This window comes from Mercenaria mercenaria, chromosome 5 (genome assembly GCF_021730395.1).
Source record: "Mercenaria mercenaria strain notata chromosome 5, MADL_Memer_1, whole genome shotgun sequence".
Lineage (NCBI taxonomy): Eukaryota > Metazoa > Mollusca > Bivalvia > Venerida > Veneridae > Mercenaria > Mercenaria mercenaria.
Window position 1 is genome coordinate 42,737,708 of NC_069365.1, and position 14,742 is coordinate 42,752,449.

At 32.3% G+C, this 14,742-nt stretch overlaps 1 protein-coding gene across 2 annotated transcripts in view; it reads left to right on the forward strand.

Moving 5' to 3' along the window:
* LOC123557027 (coiled-coil domain-containing protein 134-like) overlaps positions 1–13,031 on the forward strand; it is a 34,278-nt gene extending 21,247 nt beyond the window's left edge. For both annotated transcript variants that reach the window (XM_045348208.2, XM_045348210.2), the window contains exon 7: positions 248–13,031. In XM_045348208.2, the coding sequence (XP_045204143.1) occupies positions 248–385 (138 nt within the window). In that variant the 3' untranslated portion in view covers positions 386–13,031. The remainder of the gene's footprint in view (positions 1–247) is intronic.
* The last annotated feature ends 1,711 nt before the right edge of the window (positions 13,032–14,742 follow it).

Below are 14,742 nucleotides of genomic sequence, written 5' to 3' on the forward strand. Positions count from 1 at the left end.
CCGGCAAAATCCCTGTTTCATCTATATTGTTTGATGGCTCTAACTACTGATAACTTGAACAAATTTTTGGCGGTCCTGTCGAGTTGGAGGTAACACAATTTGACAGTATGTCAATAAATGGAAATATTTTCTCTTTAAGTTCATGGAACGTCATTCTTGTCTTAATGAAAGAATTTACAGAAGTTTTTTTTTTTCATCTGAACCTCTTTAAGTGAAGAATCATAATTTGTTTTTCAATATCCTGCAGGAGATGGAAGAAGCAGAAAGAGAGATGGAAGAAAAGAAAAACAAAGAAAAGACAGAAAAAGGAAAGAAGAAACCACAGAATGTAAAGCCAAAAAGAAAAGGTCCGAAACTTAGTGGTGGACATCATTCAGAATTATGAAAGGATCTTTTCGCTACTGTTTAATCCCTCTTTTATGTAACAAGTTTTTTTTCCTGATTTGAGTTGAAATATAAGACAATGCCATTGAGTTTATACATAATTAAAAAATTTTGGCGTCCAAAATTGCAGAAATTTGCAATATTAAATATCCCAATGAAACTGTTTCTTACAGTAACTTCAAAACAGGATTATGAAAAAAAAAATCGAAGGTCATCATGCTTGTTCAGGAGTTACCTGCCCTTGAATATGCAAATTTGAAGAAAAATCCAGTTTTAAGGGCAGATAACTCCTAAACAAGCACTGTGACTTATGATATTTTTTGCATTTTTTCTGTTTCTAACATGAAACTGTGCTCATATACAAAGTTTGAACAAATTCTATTATTGGGAAATTTTTGCCCCATCTCTCATACAAGAAACTGCAGCAAGTGTCTTTAAAAGAACCTTGAACATGGTAATAGGAGCTTTTTAAGTGTCCAAAATGTCTTGATTTGTTTTGTAGTTACTGTAAGAAACAGTTTCATTGGGGTATTTACTATTGCAAATTTCCGCAATTTTGGACACCAAAAATTTTAAGAATTGAAGATGTGGCTTTATTTGCTGATTGATTTTTATAAAAACTTCTAGGATACCTTAATTAGCATAAAAGTAACCTTTCCATTGGAAAAAAAATCGGAAATGTTCTAAAAATTAAGTTTAAAATTGTAATTTTGCACATTTTTCACAATGGGGAATACACATTTCTGGCCAAAAAGTTGACATTATTGCAGATATTTTAAAAAATCAAAAAAATCCTACTACCACCTTAGGAGGTCTTTAGAATATTGTATTTTTTTGCCAGAATCTTGCAAAATAAATCCACAATATGAGGAGGAAAACCTGTTATAGATTAGTTGGTTCGGACAGTAGATTAAATCCTAAAAAAATGTTCAAAATCCATTTAACAAATATTTTAAGTTTCTAAATTACTAAGTGTTCTTACTGATGTGTAAAGGTTGCAACACAAATTTTTACACAGTATCATTGAGCTTCAAAAACACATTTTAACCAAGGAAGAAGTAGTATAGCAAATATCCTAAGATTTTTAGAAGCTACTTTAAATATTTTAGTGAAAATGAATTAAAAAGCAGGAACCTTTCTTTTTATAGGAGAAGATATATTGTTTAATTTTTTAGTGGTTTAGAAAATTACTTTATTTAGTCAGTCAAATGTGGCACTATCTCTGTATTAATCAATGTCTGGAGGAAGAAATTTCTCTTAAAAGCTGCCATATTTATTTTATAATTATGTCTCCCCCATAGGTGGAAGACATATTGTTTTTGCCTTTGCCGTCCGTCTGTCTGTCTGTCCATCCATCCGCATTAAGCTTATCCGGCTTTCACAGGTCAAGCTGCTGGCCGGATTTCAACGAAACTTCACAGGAGTGATCAATATCAAGCCTAGTTGTGCATATCTCCGGCATGTTCCGCTTCCCTGTACCAAATGGCCACCAGAGCTAAAAATAGAAAATTTTGTCCAGCTTTCACAGGTCATACTGCTGGACAGATTTCGACGAAACTTCACAGGAGTGATCAGTACCAAGCCTAGTTGTGCATATCACTGCACAAAATGGCTGCCAGAGCTAAAGGTATACATATGTTTTTGTGACAAAAACACCTTCTAGTTATCTCTGGTATTATGAAACCAATGATAGGCATTTCAAAATTGTATTGTTATGAATAACCCACATGTCATTTTCATCCTGTGTTGTATGAGAAGACTACCGAAATATAGGTATGGAACTGGTGATGTCTGGTATAAGCAAAACAGCCAGTGGCCCAAGAGAGCATCTGAATTTGGTCAAGCTGGTGAATAAATGAAAAGGTTACTGAGTGATTTGTATTTACAAAAAATCATGTAAATCTTATTTATGTATGTGTGTGCAAGCTTACATGTACTTATAGTTACCACTGGTAGCTGATATGAACATTTGTTCCAGAAGATTGTTAGTAAATTTTAGTGGAAGGATAGTGCAAGATACAGAAGATGCTCAAATTCCAGAAGATTCCCTATTTTTTCAAGTGCAGGGTGTATAGCACACATGACTCCTATCCCAATGTTAGTTGTTTTTAGTTGGAGCGAGAGCTTAAACTCGTGATCCCTGGTTTCGTAGTCAGACAGTGTTACCATTGGACTACGGTATCTGCTCTAAGGTTACCTTCATTGACAGCTTATAAATCTTTCTGAAACACTCATTGGTCAAGTGAGCTTCACATATGGTTCCTTAAACACTGATAATGACGGAAAAATTCATGTAAACTTCCGTAACTGTAAATTTAAGAGATGAAAAGGGATATAACTTTGCGGGTATAAAAAAAATACATTTTGTATGTAGCTTTGTTGGCATATCTGAACTTCAACCTACTCTTTGATTCACCTAATCAACAAATAAAGACATAGCTTTTTTGTACAGTCGAACTTGGATAATTCAAACACCATCCTACACTTGAACTCTTCATTAGGTTCCGGCAGTATCCTTATTGAATGTATATTGTTTGATTGCTCAAACTGCTTAAAACTTGGAACAAGTCGAGTTCGAGCAAACAAATTTCAACTGTAAAGTTTAGAACTTTTTGTATCCAAAATGGACTCATTTTGTAATGGAAAATGTCCTATTAATGTATTTTTTTATGATTAATTAAAAGCTAACCAAGACATTTTGAAAATTACAAAAGTTCTTATTATCATACTCAGAGATCTTTGGTGTATAATATGAAATGATGTTGTTCTAATTTCAAAAGAAATCAACTAAAAAAGTTGTTGAAAAGGTGGATCAAGCAGTAGGGCTATATTTGTACAATATGTAATATAGAGGGTTGCTCAATGGAGAGGGGTTTATCAGAGAATCCAATCAAATATATATGTGACAAAAAATTATGTACAGTTATTCATAATGTGCTATTTATTTTACCACTGTGTTCATTATATAGTGCAAATATATCAGAATGTTTGTACTACAATCGTTTTTTTTTTAAAAATACATTATAAATTGCAACATGAATTATTTGATAGAAGACTGGTCATAATCATTATTATTTAGTATCTTGAAAATATTATAGAAATCTTCCAACAGTTGAGGTGTAGATTAAACATCTGACCCGGGAGTGAGTATTTAAACAGTAATGAGGGTCTCCATCCACAATTACAATCTGTGATGTATTCTTTTTCTTGCATACCATTATAGCCTTCAAATAATAGGAAAAAAAAGTGCTTTTTTTATAGTTTATACATCAGTTGTGAAGGAAGTTCTACAACTTATATTAATCACTCTCGACACCTCATTCCTGATGGAATCTATTGCCATGAGTGCTTTTCTTTTAAGCACTATTTTATTGTAGTAGCTTATGAATTCAAGCATTCATTCATTGATTACAGTACAAAAGCTATCTGACACCCCGAGGTGTTGGACATGTTTTTCCAGGACCAGCAAAATTACAGGAAAGTCCTACCAGGTATGCAATACACTTTGAGTTCATAGCTTTTTCATTTCCTTATCCTGTTTATATATTTACGATCTTTAATGCTGAAACCAGCACCTATTTGATTATAATACAATGAAAATTGGAAAGGAGGCAAAATAAATGTACAGAATATTAAATTTTCCCTAAATTGTCTGTAAAACACTAAACTTGGCCATGTAGTCTTATATTCGCAAAAAATACCCAAATTATGATCTTTTGGTCAGAATTAGCAAAAAATACTAAAAGAAAGTTAAAACTGTACAGTATGAAATTTTTTGATATCCTTCAAAGACAATTAATCTTGAAACAATTTTTCCTTTATCCTCTGAGTGTTGGAAAAAACGTCTGCAGGAGGGGTTTAAAATAATACTTTTTCCTCTGGCTTCAGATAGTTTATGATAAAGTGTCATATTTGTGTGTTTCACTTCATATTAAGTGGTATACAAACAGTCTTGAAGATTTTAGCTCTGATCCTGCAACCTTTCATCACCTCTTCTTGGATTTTCATTTTCTCAGATCATATATGGGGTCGATTTTAGTCAAAATCCACATATATTCAACTATTTTTTTTTGGGCATCATTTGTTTGGTTTTGCCATCATGTATATGGTTCTGGCAATATGTTTTTGGTATGGCATCAGGTTTGTTTTGGGATTAGCATCATGTTTTTTTTTAATTTTCATGTCATTGTCAATATCAGCAATAGCTGGTACATTAATGATTCATGTTTTTATGTTATGGATATCAAAATTGCAAATATTAGCTCAAATTAAGACTATGATATTTATTTATATTTTTTATTGATTATACTCTGAATTGCTTTAAAAACCCAACATTTGCATTACTCTATGTAATTCCTATTTTAGGTACTGGTTTTGATTCAAATTTTCTAAGAAATTGTGTGATATATAACTCCTACTTGACAAAAATTTTAATATGAAGCAATGTTGTCAGTATTTGCATTTCTGTGAGCTTCACAGGTCATGCAGTACAAAATGAAAGTCACAAAATGACACAGAATATTTGTTAAAATAAGGGCTTCTTTGTCTGCAATCATTTGTCCTCTACCTCTGATTCATATGGGGAAGTTGGCAGTTACTTGGGGAAAACAGGTTTATACTGGTACAGAATCCAGGAACACTGGTTAGGTTAACTGCCCGCCGTTACATGACTAAATTACTGTTGAAAAACGGCGTTAAACCCAAAACAAACAAATCAAATGTTCACTCTTACCTTTTGCTTATCAAAATGCAGTGTGTTTTAAAGGGGTACTATTTTGTTGATTGTAGAATTATTCTTACTTTTTATGAAAACATTAAATACCATAAGTGAAAATGTGAAGTATTAAAAAAGATACTTTGGGATGTTACAACTGCTCTTATTTGCATAATTTACTGGCAAACACATGCAGGAAGCTAGTGTGTTACATTTAAATATATGTGACAGAGCATGAGATTTTGGGTCCAAATGCAATTTTGGTCAAAATTGGGGTTTTGGGCTAATCTGACACATTGACCCGTTCTGAGTAAAAATCTTCAACTTGACCACAAAAATCAGCCGTTATCATGGAGATATTACCACTTTTCGGACACCATGTTTTTGTCTAACTGTATCAAAATTGAGGCAGTATATCTTAATAATGACTCCATATTTAAATAATACCAAGATTAAATACATGATAAAAGAACAAAAGCAACATGCAATTAATGGAATGTATTTCTTTTTGTCTCTTTCTTTCATGTAGTATAAAAACATTTATAATCTCAAAATCGTTTCTATAGCAACACTGTTGTTCAACCTCTTTTTTAACAGTCCCTTGATGAATCTAGCAATAAATTACATAGAATGTGAAATAAATACACAATTATCTTTTTCTAGTGTGCAAACAGTTTACAGACAACTGTTTTATGATATTTTTTTGAACAAAATACAGACTTTATTTGATATCAAATTAGACACCATCCAAAAAACTAGGACATTAATCTTATTGTTATAGACACCTTATCTATTAAACAGTAAGAAAGAAAATCAGGCAAGAAGATATAATTATTAGACTGTTATTATCAACTGTGAGTTTGCTAAAATTTCAGAAGACTTAGATATACTGATCAGTGAATCATTACCATGGCAACGATGTGTAATTTCCTTACAAAAGTACTAACATTACCATGGCAACAATGTGGTATTTTCTTACAAAAATACTAAACTTTTGTCAATTTCTTTGCAATACTTTGAATATTTGAAGTGTTTTTCCATATATTTACATCAAAAGCCGTCTGTTGTCTTATTTAAAAGTAAGGGACATCATTCCATGCAAATTAATGTAATATTGTTTGAGAAATAGAACTTTTCGGATACACCTCTCTCAGTTACAACTCTTGCCATTTTAAGGCAGACTTGTGTGATAACATAGTGCTTTGCTGGTGCAATTATTACATATGAAAATATATCACTTACATAATACAGCTTAACAAATATAACATATAAACAAGAAAGATGTTGTTTACATATGATGATATCCAAAAAAATTTAAAAGTCAAATTAATGTTACCATGGCAACAATGCACTATTTTCTTAAAATAGTAGTATTTTTGTAAATTTTCCAGAAAGAAACAGAACATTCATATAGCATCTGTTCAGTATACATTTGTTTTACATCACAAATGGTCAGTTATGATCATTTATAAAAGAAACATATTTCATGTAATATAATTTGACTTTGAGAATTACATATTTTTCTGATATGCCTACCTGCATTACAACTCTGCAATTTTATGGCATATTTGTGTTATGACATGTTTTGTTGATGCAATGATTACACATAAAAGATATTTTCTTGCAGAACATAGTCTGATTAGCAGAATTTTAACAAGAAACATGCTGTCTACATAATCAAACAAATCTTAATTTAAGTCAAATTTGTGTTACCATGGCAACTCACAATGTTTTGCAACAAAAAATAGCTATTTCTGCAAAGTTCATGTAAAAATATCTTTTAACACAATTATAACCATGGATTTACATGATTAATTCTTGAAATAAAATATATTATATTTTATCAGTAACAAATATTTTCTGCTATATTGGAAGTTTTCTGTCATGGCCATTTCTGGGAAATCCTTCCTACACTCACACTGGCAAGGCAGTTTTGATTGTAAAAATTTTCATCCAATTTGAAAGGTTGTGCTTTAAATGTCACACATGTTGTAGTTTTGAAACAACTAGGATTCATTCAACAGACATTTCTTAGTATTTCATAAGTTAAATTCTGTATTGTTAGAACAATTAAGATAGTGCTTTTCAAACCACTTCACAGCTGTCATGGCAATAAAACACCTGTAAAATACTTTTACCCAATATTTCTCACAGTTGACTTAATTTTACTTTTCTTGAAACACATTTGTAATTTGAATTAGAATGTTTAACTTTTTCAGGTCATAAGGGCAGGAAACATGACCTTATTTGTGCAATATGGAGTTATTTGCTCATATCAGTATTTGTGACATGCACTCTATTCCATAGGCATGTTTTCAGCTGGATGATCAGTAGAACATATTAATTCCTTCTGTTTCATACCCATTCACATATTCATAGTTCTTTCATCACTGCAAAACAAAAATTTAACAACATTAGAACTTCATTATAAGATTAGTATTATGTTACAGAATATAAAACTGTAAAGCATCTTTTAAAGCTTAAGAGAGTCTTTTTGTTAAAAGCTGAATGAAAACAGAATTGATAAGTATAAACTCATCAATGAATCTTACAGTATTCAAGCAGAAAAAGTAGCTTTTTAAGAATACATAAGCTAGCTAAGATTCTGACAGACTAGACTACAATTCATGCAATCATACTTAATGTAAACATACATACATGATATATTTAATTATTATATATCATTACTTATTCACTTCTTAATATATTAACACATATTTGTTGAATGGGTCTATAATTAAAATCTTTTCTCTTAAAATGTTATGAATAAAATAGATCATTTATGTTTATGCTACTTTAATGTCTTTATCTTTCTTAGAATAGCAGTATAGTAACTGTAAAATGTATGAAGAAATTTACAAACCCCAAAAGAATCGAGCTTGTGGTGTATAAACCTTCCTGGAAAATCCTTTAACTGTTTAAGGTCATTGCATCAAGCCAAACAAGAACATTACAAAATGGTGAGTAATCCAGAAATAATGGCCAAGTGAAAAGTATGCAAATTTAACAAAAATTTGAAAAACTTTGCAAAAAAAAACTCTCATTCCAAGTAAAACCAATGGTTATTAATAAAACCCGGCCCGGCCCGGCCCGGACCAAACCACGGAAATAGCCGATTCTGATTATACGGAAACCACCGGAAACTTACGGACGGTAGGCTAATATAATTACGAATGAATGGTGATACCGACATCTTAATCAAGGCAAATTTATGAGTATTTTATTTCATTATTACAGAAACTTTTTATAATAATTTTATTATACATTTACATTTTGAATACTAAACTCTTTCTCTACAGTAACTTACAATTGTCGCATTGAAAAATATTAGTCACGGATAGAGTTATTTCGAGGGATCACCCTCTTAGGAATACATTATTTATTTTATTATACCGGAAAATAAATGAAATGGTTTATTTAACGTTAAAAAAGTTATGACTTACCAAATAATGAAGACAAAATTAAGGAGGCTTTACTAGTAAGCATTTAGATTGTCGCGACTTTGCTGTATAAAAAGACTTTTTGATAAGTATAGTCTTGAGGTTACATATCGCTGTATTTATGGGCATACTTCAACAAAATCAGCAGCAGTAACATTCGGAAAACGGCGATAACTACGGAACATATAATGAGAGCACTCATTTTCTTAGTAGTTAGTAGTTAGTTAATTTCCAATCCGATGGTGATAGGGTTTTATTAATAACCTAAATAGGTTAATATTTATGCCTTGTAGACGTTTTATGTATGGACTGATTCAGATTTGACATTGCAAGAAATAAGTAACTGAAGCTGACAATATAGATGTGTTTCAACTGTTCCTGATCAGTCACTTTCATGGCATGGCTATATAAAATGATCAGGCTTTAATTATGTAACTAAACACTATGACTGACTTTTGTGTTTTTGTCTGGCACCAAAGTCAAAGTCTTCTTCCATAGAATCTAATTGTCTTGCATACTGATTCTACTGAATAAGAGTCAAAACAGATTAAAAAAACTTTAATTCATAGCAGATTTAGTAAATAATATATAGTCTACAATACAATGACACTTGTAAATAAAACGTGAATTGCGCTACCTCCAAACTGTCATTAGTGTCAAATCCGGGCTATTTTTCGAAAAGATATCGGACAAAACAGTCGATATGAACTCAAATAATATTTTTAAACCCTACATATCGTTTAAATACTTACTTACCTTGACATTCGTTAACTGTCATTCTTTATACAATCGAAATAAATCATCAAATAACTGTTTTTGGTAGTTTCATTTTCTCCGCGACCTTCCATGTTTACAAATGGCGTGTCGATTCAAAGGGCGATCAATTATCAATCATTTAAATTTTTTAAAGAAACGGAATTGCAAAACACGGAAATGTTTATGTCATTTCATTTATTTCTTGTGGCTAGGTAAAGTATTATTGAAAACAATAATGCATTAATTGCCGCGAACACGTGGTAACGTCCACCATTTTTTGTGACGTAACTTTAATCGATGTTTTCTCAAATGACGTAACGCCGAATTTGGACCCAAAATGTCATGGTGCGTCACATATATGTACAACATAATGGTGCTGTTGAAAGCATACACTGCTTTGTGCATTGGAATATGTAAGAGTATTCTTTTCTGCTAATACTCCATTTTAATTAATAATAATATTACAATACATGTACTCTTCTCATGTAGATATACACATTCAAAGGTGCTTTACAGTTCAAAGGTGCTTTGCAGGAAAGCATTCCAAAAATTCATATAATTACAGATTCAGAAGTAACCCAAACAAGACAAACATATATAAGTATAAACATTGAATGACTTTTAGGATATTTCTGTTCTACACTTTAAATAAGAAGAGATGTTTATAGTTTGATTGATTGCTTAATTAAGCAAGAAACACGCTGTAGCATTATGGGTCACCATGTAGCTTATTGGGGTTTGTTTATACATTACTATACATGGAAACATTGCTTGGTCAGGCATCAGTGACTCGAGCACCGGTGCTGACTTGAGCAATTCATGGGGTACACGATTGTTTTCCTTATTAGCTCACCTAAGCACGTAGTACTCATGGTGAGCTTTTAGGATCATTGGATGTTTCCGCAATTTCACTTAAGAACACCAAGCTAAACTTCACAGGAAAGTTCTTTGGGTGGTCCTCTTTCAGATTTGTTCAGATCAAGGCCATTCTTGTAGAATTCTTGTTACCATACCAACCAAAAGCAAAAACTTTAAAACTCTTTTCAGGAACTGTTGCTTTGAAATTATTATAAGTTTTACAGAAATGTTCCTTAGGTGACCCTCTAATCATTCTGTTTTGTTAAAAACAACATTGTCACCAGAGCTTTGGGCTACATTTCCATATATGGCTGTATGCAAAACTTCGGCTTGATTTCAGAATAATTTCACAAACATTTTCCTTAAGTGACCATCTGACAAATTCTTTAAATAATTTTTTTTCATTAAAAACATGGGTTGGAGAGGACATGGCTAGTTTTTCCTATATCGTTATATTGAAAACTGAAACTGACCCTCTACCAAAGTCCTCTTACTTCTCCCACTATCTGTTCTTATTAAGTGGAAACCTTTAGAAAAACCTTTTGCCAGAAAACACAGGCCTTATTTCAAAATATTTTCACAGATACTTCCGTTGCGCAGCCCTGTACCAAAAGCTGTTCTATCAAGCTATGAAACTCAGGTGAGCAACTAGGGCCATGATGACTTTCTTGTATTATCTATGTTTGGATCACTCAAAACTCTGGACAACTCGAGGATTTTGCTCCTCTTCTTGCAGCTTTGGGTGATCAGTGTTTAACTGTAATGTTATATAATTGAGGGGTGTGTTTGTGCCTTATTCTGATTTAAGAAAGGTTACAGTGTTTTTTTCAGCTCACCTCAGCACAAAGTGCTCAAAGATTAGGTTTTGTTATAACCCTTTGTCCCATGTTGTCAATCTGTCTGTTCTGTGTCAGTCAACAGTTTACTAGACTAATTTGTTGAAAAATTTTTGGAAACACATAATGTATGTGGTCATAAGATCCTGGTCAAGTTCAATGTAATTGAGCAAAATTACTTAAGTAACACCTGTGTTATTATGTCTCCCACTACACAGTGGTGTGGGACACGTATTGATTTACTCCTGTGTGTGTGTGTGTGTGTCTGTCTGTCACAAATCTGGTCCGCACTCTAAGTTGAACATTTCTCATTTGATTTACACCAAACTTATACAAAATGTGTTTGCCAATAAGTCCTCAGCCAAGCCAAATCGGCCCAGGCATTTCGGAATTAATAATAATGGCCCTTGAAACTTGTTTTTGATTATCAAAGCACTGAAAGACTGATAAGGCAGTTGAGGTGACTTGTATACTACTATTCAGATGATTAGGCAGTTGTGGGAGACATGACTTGTGCTTTTCTCAAAATTAAAGCAGCTCTAGTTGTTAATGATTTAACAAAATTTGTCATATTTCATTTTGTTGATGCATTAAAGCCGCATGTCTTGACAATTTTTGTGAAATTAGCACATCAAGATTATGCCCAAGAGATCTAGCTCATGTTTGCTTTAGCAGCAAATGCGTTCTGGCCCCTGAATTGATAAATATTGCATTATCATTTTATGTTAACGTGTTGGTAGCAACATTTCATGAGCAATCTTCATAAATTTGGTCAAACCATAAAACGATCTTGTTAATCATATTCAAGTCCCCAAATAGGTCATCTGTGGTCAAAACTAGGCCACTAGGTCATACTAAAGATAAACTTTTTTAACATTCCAAAGGCTATATCTTTTACCTGATCTCTGTGAAACTTGGTCAGAATGTTTGGTTTTCTCAAACTGAGGTAAAGTTTGCAAATTTGAAATTTTGGTCTGTAGATTAACTTCTAAAGAAACCTTGTAAATACTGTTGCCACATTATCAATATCTGATGTACATGAAACCTGGTTAGAATGGTTTTCTTTATGAAATAGGTCAATTTTAAAAACTTCTGTACCTTGGGTAAAAAAAACAGGTAGCATCCTTGCATGGAGCTTTTTCGTGTTTCTTGAAATGTCTCTTTATCAACACATTCTTAGCACTCGTGGACAGGTTAGAAAATCAGGGCCTTCATGACTCCCTTGCTCTAAATTTGAGGGTTTTAAATTAACAGTTGAAACTTGATATCTTGAATTCTTTTATCGCAAAATTCTGCCTAATAGTATTTGAAAGATATTTTCAAGTCCCGTCCCTAAAACACATTCGCAAAATATCATTTTTAATCGAATTTCTGATATCTTGAAGTAAAGTGCTTGATCCTTTGGAGTTTGATATACCCAGTTTCAACTGTATATTTGTACTGAATTTAATATCTCAGCACAAGGATTGGCATTATTTTAGACATGCACAAAATGGGCATCATTTACTTAATTAGATTTGTACATAATTTTGATGATTTGTGTCATGTGAAAGGTACCTAGTTATTTATTTTTGTTGAAATTTTGATGTTGTTTTGTGACTCTTTGTTCGATATGAGTATTGTTATCATACCAGTAGCTGTTTTGATTTCTGCAATTGAAATGTTTTGATCTTTCACAGTTTAAAAAAAAAAAACTAAATTTTTTAAAAAACAATTTAATATTAAAGATTGTATTTTCTCTCACTTCTCATTTAAGAAAAATATTTTTAGATTTTATTATGAGGTACCTTCTCTTGTGATGTGGTCCATTTGTTATTGTTAAAATCTTTAGTTTTATTTAGATTTGTACCTTTAAAAGGCTAGCATTAATCAGGTTGGTAGTGTTTAGATTTAAAGTTGGTAAGTTCAATATGTATTTGAACTGTTACTTTTAAGGAATGTGCAAAATGTTGCAAAAAATATTTTTCTAAATTAAAAGTCTAACATAAATATGTTTTTGCCATTGATGATGTAACACAATTTCAAAATAAAACAATAAACCAATTATCGTGTTGAACTTGTTTGTAGACAGTTTTCTGGATATAATTTTTTAGTTTATCAAAACCAGATATTCAGGGTGAGCTGTTGTGATGATGCTAAGTCCATCATCTGGCATCTATCGTTTACATTTTATTGTAAACCACCTTTAGGTGTAAAAAATTGTTTGTTTCCGGTATCCCGACCTACCCTAAATTTTTATGGCCTTTGAGAATAATTTTTTCAACTTTTTGACAAAAAGTTGACAAACTACACTTGTTATGCTTTAAACATGGTTGCTGATGTTAGAAATCAACTTACTGATGCTCTAAAGGCATAACCCCCTTATTTGTATTCATTTTTTGACACAAAAATAATTTCTGAAAAGTCTCCCTTAATAAAAAAATATTTAAAAAAAAAAAAAAAATTCCGACCTACCTACACTAATTTTTTTTAGCATGTTACCGGAAACAAAGAATTTTTTTTTAGGCCTTATCATGTACCACATATTAAAATGAATCTTCACAAAATACAGATTGGGGCCACCAGAGCTAAATTCAGAAAAACCTTTAAACAACATCATGAACCACATATACCAAACTTGACTGGTAACACGTTGGTTTTTGAAGTTCATCTAGGTACACACTACAGAGGTAAAATGATCTATTTTAAACACATTTTTTTTTTTTTTGTAAAAATCCATTTGTTAGATGTTGAACTGTGAAAATAGAGATACCTTCAAAAGTCAGTAAAATCCTGTGAATCACTTTGGATACTGATGGAAGGATTTATAAGTCATATTTGTTTGTTTGCAGAAACAGAAAGGAATACATAAAAGACGCTTAACAATATGAGTTATATGAATCAAACGATTTTTACACTTTTTTTAGCTCACCTGAGCACAAAGTGCTCAAGGTGAGTTATTGTGACCGGTCATTGTCCGGCATGCATCGTCCGTTGTTATTTGCCTTGTGAACACTCTAGATGAAACTTGGTCATAATGTTTATCTTGATGATTTCTAGGCCAAGTTTGAAACTGGGTCAGGTGGGGTCAGAAACTAGGTCACTAGGTCAAATCAAAGGAAAAGCTTGTGAATACTCTAGAGGCCATAGTTGTGACTCAATCTTCATGAAACTTGGTCAGAATGTTTGTCTTGATGATCTCTAGGTCAAGTTTGAAACTGGGTCATGTTGGATCAAAAACTAGGTCAGTAGGCCAGATCATGAGAAAAGCTTGTGAACACTAGAGGCCACAGTTTAAACCCAATCTTTATAAAACGTAGTCAGAATGTAATTTGTCTTGATAGTTTCTAGGTCAAGTTCGAATCTGGGTCATGTGGGGTCAAAAACAAGGTCACTAGGTCAAATCAAAGGAAAAGCTTGTGAACACTAGAGGCCACAGTTGTGACCCATCTTTATGAAGGTTAATCAGAATCTTTTTCTTGATAACTTCTAGGTCAGGTTTGAATCTGGGTCATGTGGGGTCAAAAACTAGGTCACTAGATCAAATCAAAGGAAAAGCTTGTGAACACTCTAGAGGCCACAGTTGTGACCCAATCTTTATGAAGCTTAGTCAGAATCTTTTTCTTGATAACTTCTAGGTCAAGTTTGAATCTGGGTCATTTGGGATCAAAAACTAGGTCACCCGGTCAAATCAATGGAAAAGCTTGTGAACACTCTAGAGGCCACAGTTGTGATTCAATCTTCATTAATAAACTTGGTCAGAATATTTGTCTTG